General features: G+C 37.4%; 1 protein-coding gene across 1 annotated transcript; it reads right to left on the bottom strand.

Annotated features, from left to right (window-relative positions):
• Positions 1-439: 439 nt before the first annotated feature.
• On the bottom strand, positions 440-1,966 carry LOC146906337 (F-box protein At1g47056-like). The gene has a single exon (XM_085727386.1). It carries the CDS (start codon positions 1,964-1,966, stop codon positions 635-637), a length of 1,332 nt encoding a protein of 443 aa, XP_085583512.1. The 3' UTR covers positions 440-634.
• Positions 1,967-9,381: the final 7,415 nt, after the last annotated feature.

Here is a 9,381-nt window from a genome sequence, read left to right as displayed (position 1 = left end):
TGACACATCCGAAAGATCATTCGTATAACCAGAATAGTATTTTTCATAAAGAAACAAAATCAAGACAATAACTTTACTAACATGTAAAGATTTCAATAAAACTGCCAATTTATCAGAAGCAAAACACTACCAAGAATGGTACATATCATAGACATATTCATCAGAAAAACATTAACAAAACAAAATATATCAAAAATTAGTACTACTTTAGGATTTCAGTGGTAGATTGCAACAACCAGGTACATGTATTATGAAGTTAAAAACACTTGAGTTATCATAAGCTATATTCTTTATTTACTTTATATTAGCTTTCAAGTTGAATCAAAATATAAATTATGTTTGAAATCTGAATTGCAACTTATGGCGCTGCCTTGGTGGGCATCGGCATTCCTTCACAAATTGACTACAATGGTTGTTAAAAATCCGTCATTCTGCCATGGCGTGGCCTTTTAACAACGCTGCAGCCAACTATTTGTATTGCATTGTACATTATATAAACATGTTACACTATAACTTAGGCAATTATAATTCAAATTTGTAAGATGCATTTTAAAAAGGAAATTTCTTAGAGAAGTAAATCTTGAAACAAAAAGAACTTACAGTGTTCAAACTTCAGCATAGCATTTTCAGAATACTAGCAAATATGGCATCCACGACGCGAGAATAGTTTCCTAGTTTTGTCACTTACATGGATATACCCCAAATTAATCTCTCTCAGTTGTGTGCAGTTGTCTACCACATGTTTCACACCCTTCTCTGTGACCCATTTACAATTATCAAGTTGTAATTGCAAAAGCCAACAACAATTCTTTGAGATCGCATAGAGTGTTTTATCATTAACCTTTGTTTTTGACAAATTCAAAACCTCCAGCTCGGGAACTGCAAAGTTCATTCCATGTAGTTTCACTCTTAAACATCCAGTTAAGTTCAAATGTTTAAGCTTACAACATTTCCTTAAAACATGACAAATACCTTCAGATATGTTATAGCAATGATCCAAATCAAGTAGCTCTAAGTTGGGGAAAATGGAAGCAAGTATTCTGATGATTTCATCCCTTAACCCATAATTGTGAGCCAAATAGAGAGACTTTAATTGAGGGTATACACCAAACTCAACTAAAGAATCTGAATACCGTACGTTCGCTTTCCCAATAGCCGTGCATTTCATTTTGATTTCAATAAGCGAAGGACAGTTTCTACCGAGTGAAAATAAGGTTGTTTCTGTGAGAGAACGACAAGCACTAAGGTTTACTGACACCAAATTACTAAGAAATAGAGAGAAATCAACAACACGTTGATCATTTAAAAAACTAGTGTTACAAAGTTCCAAATGTTGTATACATGGAGACTTGGATAACAGACGCTGAATTGTATTAACGAAGTTTCTCTTATTGTTAAGGAAGACATCAGCGTGAGAGAGGTTGAGTTCTTCTAGCAAAGGGAAACAATCAACAATGGGTGACAGATCCATGCCACGAAAAGCAGCTGCGCAACAAGTGAGAGAGTTCAAAGTTGTAATATTTTGCAAGAAAGCTTGCAACCCATATGCAGGAAAGCGGCGGCATCCGAATGGGAGTTTGAGTGATGTGAGTTTCAATGGAAAAGTTGAGATTTGACTGAGAAGATCATCGAGGTTGCGGTGATCTTCGAAGTCTGTGAGGTCAAGGGTGTTGAGGTTGGTGAACCTTTTGAAGAGAATAGGGAGGAAAGGACGTGTTCCCACTTTGACTCGGAGAGAATATAGAAGACTATTGGTGATGGAGAGGAACTGCTTGGAGACGAGGGAGAGTGGATTCAAGCAAGATCTGTCGTTGATGATGAATCCGAAGACGCATTCCCGACAGTCATCGGGTAAATAGTAATCTGAAATTCTCTTCCTCCTTTTCGTTGGATTTTCAGTGTGTTTCGATAGTGGTAAATTTTCCGGTGAAGATTTCACGGAAGAAGTTCTTTTCTTCCGTTTCATTGGATGGTTTGAACGACACATGGTTTCAGTAAGGGTTTGAAGATTTTCGATACAAGAGGCAGTTTTTGCCCTAAATACTGTTCGTTCCTTCTATATATAAACAAGCTAATGGGCTTTTTTTTTTTTTTATTACTCAAAATAATTTAATTTAAGATTATAAAATTATAAAATAACAAAAATCTATTATCTAATTTATTATCTAATTATGAAATTTAATGTCTACTAAAAACACAATTTTACCCCTTCTTAATTTTTTAACACGTCATCAAAATTATATCATGTTGTGTCTTTTGCTTCAACGTCCCCCTTATTTTTCTTTATTGAAAACAAATTAAAACAAACTCACTCAATAAAACGCACCAATTGAATCTTTTTTTTTTAAAGAGAAATCAAATTTAATTTTAATCCTAGTCAAAACAAATTTTTCTATATTTCAACTTCTAAATATCTAAAGAGACTAGGGGTATTAGACCTGTCTCGGGTTCAACCCAAATCGGGGATACAACATAATAAATCAGATCAAGTGGGTCGACCCTAATCAATCCTAAAAAAAAAAAAAAAAACTAATCACGGACGCACCCCAGCGAACCCGTATACGGACGTGGAATGAGGTTACAAAAAAATATGAAAAGTGAACATCTGCGAAGAACAATTAATGGATCGATGTCAACAATGTATAAAAAATATGACTATAAAAACATTGAAAAAATGATAAATGATCATTAAATAATATAGTTGTACAATTCATACACGAGATTTATAACGACAACTTTATTAATAATGAAATTTTTATTATTTTTAATATTTTTACATATTTTAAGTTTATCAATTCATAATATTTGATAACAACTATTTCAATGATTTTATCACGGAAAAATTATTCTTTAAAAAAAATCATGAGAAAATTACACTAACCTCCTCTAAGGTCTTCTTAAATAACACAAACACCCTCTATTTTTTAACTAAACACTAATATCCCTTATTTTTTTTTATCAAATTGACAAGCACTTCATTTATAATATAACACGGTTCAAACTTTGTTAGGTCCATTTTTTTGAGCAATTAACTTCTTCATATGAGTATTGTCATACCCCATTTTTTATTTCGTCTTTTAATCCGGGATTTTCCGTCGCTTTAGACGAAATTTCGGCAGAGAAGTATTTTAAAATACCTCATTTTGTGGTTCCGAAGGCGACAATTTTTTATTATTTTTATTTTTTTATTCAGTTTTTTTTTTTTTGAAGAGGCTAAAATGGAATATATTACCCAATCAAAGTGTCCTTCCTATCACAAGGTGTACCAGGAGAGAACAAAGAGTTGTAACAAGCTGCACAAAAAAAGGAAACAGAAAAATAAAAAAGAGAACAAAAATAAAGACAACATTAGCCAATGCCCAACATGGTGAACGAACAAAGCCACCACACATGATAATTGAAAGGAATAGTAGTAAACTTCGCCTTCAACCACATAAAAGTTAGCGACTTAATCTTATCTACGATCTGAGATGTCGAGCATTCTTTATCACTGAATAATCTATTGTTTCTTTCTTTTCAAATTTCCCACGCTGTAGCATACCAAATGAGATGAATAATAGACAATTTCACCTTAGAACAATTACCACGAACAGAACTGAACTGAATAAAATGGTCTGGTGGATCCTGAGGGATAACCGAGCAGACACCAAGCCAATTATGAATATAGTGCCAAACTTCCCCAAAAATTCGATAGTGTAATAATAAATGGGAGGAAGTTTCCAACATACCGCAACCACCAACACACAGCCTATCATTATAGGCTATAACACCACGACGAAACAAATTATCTTTAGTTGGCAACCGATCCTGAAACAAGCGCCAACCAAACAAAACAACCTTGAGAGGAATGTCTTTGTGCTAAAGAGTCTTCAATGTCAGCATAGCATCTGTATTATGTTGAGAAGCAAGGAACTTACAAGGACTCCGAACAGAGAATGCATTAGACGTTTCCAAGTTCCAAATCCATCTATCCTCCCTGTCAACCTGGAAGTTCACATTTTGAAGTAATAAACAGAATTCCCCCACATGCTCACCCTCCCAAGCAAACAACTAACGCCTCCACTGCCATGCCTCACCATCCTCCCCCAACCTAACTGACACATCTCAATCACACACAACTCCTTATTCAGGAACAATTCAAACAAACGATAGAACATGTTCGTAAAAGACATTCCACCTACCCACACATCAGTCCAGAACCTGATTACCCTCCCATCTCCCACCACAGGACTCACATTCTCACTAAACCACTCCTCCTTAAGTAAGGTAGCAATGTCCCGCCACCATAAAGAAGTATTTCGGTCACCATCCCTCAACCGGCCGCCCTCCACTCCATAACGGGCCGACAACACCTTAAACCATAAACTCTCCTTACCCACCAACAACCTCCAACACCACTTCCCTAATAATGCACTATTAAACTCCCTAATTCTCCTTACCCCTAGACCACAAACCTCCTTACACATACAGACAAAATTCCAGTCAACCCATGATATTTTCCTGTGGTCCTCACCCCTCCCCCACCCCAAAAAAAAAATTAAAAATAGATTCAATAGAAGAGGCGATACCTACGGAGTCTTGAAGAATGAAAGAGCATAAACAGGCAGGGATGACATGACATACTTCAACAAGACCAGATTGCCACCCAAAGATAAAATGTTTTGATTTCCACCCAGACAGCCTAGATTTAATATGATTAATCAATGGTTCCCAAAATGACAGACCTCTCGCATTACCTCCAATAGGCATCCCCATATACACGAAAGGGATAGAGCCAACCCTGCAATTCATTACCAGGGCCGCCTCTGTTATCCAAGACACTGCCACATTAACTTCAACCAACTGACTTTTGGAAAAATTCACCTTCAACCCAGACAAAGGTTCAAGAAGAATAAGCACAGCACGCATAGCCCGAACATTTGCCCAAGGCTTCTCACCTAGTATTAAGGTGTCATCCGCAAACTAAAGGTGAGAAACAACAACCGTGTCACTTCTCCCCACCTTATAACCAGAAAAGAGATTATTAACAACGACTCCATCATAACATGAAATCCCTCAGCAGCCAAAAGAAACAAGAAAGGAGACAAAGGGTCGCCTTGACGCAACCCCCTCTCCATCGGAAATTCCTCTGTCGGGGACCCATTGACTAGCACCGAAGTTGTTGTCGTGCCTATACATTCTTTAATCCATTTCCGCCAAAGAGTCGGAAACCCCATTAGCTTCATTACCTCCTCCAAGTACCCCCAATCTATTGAGTCGTAAGCTTTCTCAAAATCAACCTTAAAAAGAAATAAATCTTTACTGTGCTTACGAGCGTCATCAACCAGCTCATTGGCCACCAAGATGCCATCAAGAATTTGTCGACCACGAATAAAAGTTGATTGACCATCTGAGATTACTAACCCCATAACTAAACAAAGTCCCAGAGAAATGGTCCGAAAATCATTCAAACGTTGAGGGCTATCGACCTTAGGGATAAGAGCAATAAAGGTACTATTTATCCCTTTGGTCAACCTCTCATTCCTATGAAATTCCATAAGGAAGCGCATCACATAATCTTTCAGAATATCCCAAAAGTCTTTGATGAAACCAAAAGAAATACCATCTGGCCCTAGACATTTATAATTCTCACAATCCCACACCACTGCCTTCACTGAAGGTGAGAAAAACACAAGAAGGGGGGTTGAATTGTGTTAGCTTTTTCTTCGTTTTCTCCTAAGCTGAAATTATTGTTCAGAAGCAGATAGAGTTCAGCTTCTAAAGTAATGTTCAGGATCTAGTTGCAGTGGATAAAACAGAGAAAGAGAGAAAAAAAAGACACAAAGCAATTATACAGGTTCCTTCGACAAACCAGAAGTAGTCATGTCCCGCTTGCACTTCCAAGGAGAGTTCACTAAAAATGTAATATCTGATTACAACTGCTCACTGCTAAAACTAGCAAGAGACTTCAAACTACTCAAGCACAATTGCAAGAGATTTCCTATGCTCAAGAACAAAATCAAGAGACTTCCTATGCTCAAGCACAACTACAAGAGACTTCTATTCAAACAGAATTACAAAGAAATTTGTTTGAGGTTGAGCACTTGATATACAATCAGTGGTGTTCACAATACAAATCAGATACAAACTCTTTAAGACTCTAGAATTTCTAAGATATGAAAGTTGTTAAGAAATTCTAAGTGAACTTTGATGTGGAACAATTTCAGCAGATTTTTGGCACTAGTAAATTGTTGTGTGAGTCTTACTATTCTTCAAGTCTTCACTCCTTTATATAGAGGTGTGAAAGAGACGTTGTTGATTGCCAGCACATCAAAAAGAGTCGTTTGAAGCTTAATCAAATCACCAATGATCTTTTGCCTGATTTGGTTATTGTCTTCTGAAGGATCAATTTCAAATCCATTCCAAGTATGGAGAAACACCAATGTAGGCACAACTGTTGTTCTTGTACTATTGCAGACAAAAACAGAGTAGTGGAGATAGTGGTTGTACACTTCGTACTATTATCCTTTTTCCAACGTTCTCCAACAGATAAGCATCTAATGCCTTCAATTCCTTTTGAATTAGCCGTTGCTTCATTTTTCTAGTCTGCTGCAATGATAGGCGTGATTAAAACATTTGAACAGCCTTTGAAGCTTCAAGTCTCTCAGCTTTTGGTGAACAACTTTTGAGGAGAGTGCTTCTGATGACGTCAGCTTCTTCAGGACCTCTTGTCTTCAGAACCTCTATTCTTCAGATGCTTCAAGCTTCCTTTTTGTTGATTCCATTGCTCTCATTTGTTCTTTCAGAACCTATGCTTAAATAAGACATTGAAAATTTTGTCTATGGTCCTGCACACTTGAACAAATATTAGCATATCCAATTGACAATTTTTAATACCTTGTTATCATCAAAACTCAAAGGGTAATGTTTAAACACATTTTGTTCCAACAATCTCCCCCTTTTGGATGATGACAAACACTAGTATTTAAAATGTTCAATTGTTGTTAATCTAATTAACAAGTTGACTTTTAGGGTATGAGGTTTGAAAACTCCCCCTGAGTCTAATAGTCCTTTAAGGTGAGGTTTGTAAGCTCCCCCTGAGTTCTATACAAGTTAATTAAATTCATCTTTAAAAGCGTAATCCACTCAGAATAATCTCACAATAAATTAATAGACTAAGAGATGAGAAGAAGGTCCTAATAATTTAACTTAAATGAAAATTAATTTAATGGGGCTCAGAGCCTATAAATAAATACTATACACCTACTCCCCCATTTGTCATCAACAAAAAGATAAAAGAAAATAGACAAAACGAAGAAGTGAGAAAAACATAGTGAGAAAATTCAAAATATAGATAAAAATAAAGCATATTCAGACAACCCCTTACGCTTCTTTACAGCCTTCCGAAGAGCACGAAGAACTTCATGTCGGTCTTTTGCAGGAAGTCGTGCAATTCACTTTATACTCTGAGCATTATGTCGAATAACACCACCACCCTTCTTCTTGATAACCCGTTGCGCACCTGATGAATGTGATTTATTTTTTAACATTATTACCTCATTATTTTGTCTGTGTATCCACTCCAAGCTCCACGGACCTGATGTACCAGCATCAACCCACCCTGGTGGACAAGACGTAGTACATTTCACAACCTTCCTATCACCAAGCACCAAGTTATAAGACATGTCACCTTCGTTTTCCTTAGCACCATGCACATTAGCATCAATACAAGGTAAGGCAACCTTCCGCAATGGAGAGCCAGAAGGAAGGCTTCCAGCTGTGTTAGGCACGCCAACCTCAAATGAAGCTTGCTCAACCAATTTTATGTTTTGAAATTGACAGTAAATGATCAGAATCACTAATACCAAAAACCTGAGACGCCTTCTGTACCCTCTTAGAACCGTGCACTCCTTCATTCTCTCTGACATCATTCACCCATTCATCCGTAATCTAGTTTACTAAGGCGTCAACATCTCCACCACCGGTGTCATCCTCACAAACTTCAGCCATATCTGGATTATCTCCATCACCAACTCCGGTTTCATCTGATAAACAAGCATCTTCACCGAAAGATAAGCCCCGTTCTTCAACAATTTAAAATTCAAAAATAACATCATCCACCATAACATTAGCTGTAGTATTGATCACCTCCAATGATGAAGTAGACATTAAGACCCGAGCATAGTCAAGACGCACTTTTTCTAGTGTCAAATCATCCAATCTCAATAAACGACCACAGACAAAAACACATAGTTTGAAAAAATTCATATTCCAAGCATGTAACGGTACACCATAAATCCTTAACCATACACCTTTTTTGCGGACCAAAAAATCTTTGTTCATCTTGACAGGAGTGGAGAAGAAATTAATAAAAAATTTTGCAGCCTCCGATAAAATAAAATTCACATCCCTGTCATCTCTTGTACAAACAAGCACTTTGTCTGCGCCCAACGGAATAATATCAAGAGACACAAATCCCGCATCATAAATACGACGCTGTAAAGCCGGAATAGCCTCACCGTTCAACACAGATACCACCACACCCTTCGACGCCCACAAAACATCATGTTCGACAGACGTGTACTTACGGACATAAATCTGTTTCTGTTGCACCACATTAGAACTCTTTTCTAAACCGTCCTCCGACACATGCTCCTCCACCCTCACAACACCTTTGCCCACGACCTCCTTCTCCTCACCATTCCCCCAAGCCATACTTTTTTCTCCCTCTAAATTCTTTTCTCCCTCAGCCTTACTTTTTTCTCCCTCTTTAATTTTATCATTCACCACATTGATTTTTTCTCTATTTTTTATTTTTTTTCTCCCACTTCCCGCTCCCTCACCTCACCCCGCTTGTTGCCAAAACGATCGAAGCTAGAAACTTTAACTACCACTTTACAGTCACCAAACCACACATTGTTTACGGCTTTCAACAATTTATCAATGTCTTTCACCTTACCGTAACGGACAAAACCAAACACAGCTCCATTAACATTACGCTTTCTAGCCAAATAAACGTCCTCCATAATTCCACAAACCTCAAAAACTTATCGTAAAAAGCTATATGATATATCTTCCGGCACATTGGTAAAATAAAAAGAGACAAAATTTTGAGATACAGTACCATTATCTGCTTGTTGTTGTTACCGTAAAGGAACCTGATGTGCATGGTGCTCAAATGCTTCTAAATCACGTGCTATTGATTATTACCACTGCTATTCCTATCCCACCGCTTGGAATTTCCACAAGGACCCACAAACCTTGGTGCAACTTCCATCGTATCATCAAAATAATGATATTGTTGTCTAGAACGTGACCGCCTCTGAAGAATGGGGGAACGTCCAGCATGCCTGTATCCCTCACCACCACGGGACTGTCCTGGACGCGAGTACTGCAGAGTCA

This window comes from Medicago sativa, chromosome 7 (genome assembly GCF_051527215.1).
Source record: "Medicago sativa cultivar Bolivia chromosome 7, Bolivia_mono, whole genome shotgun sequence".
Lineage (NCBI taxonomy): Eukaryota > Viridiplantae > Streptophyta > Magnoliopsida > Fabales > Fabaceae > Medicago > Medicago sativa.
The sequence above is the reverse complement of the archived record's forward strand: the minus strand, read 5'-3'. Positions and strand labels throughout refer to the sequence as shown.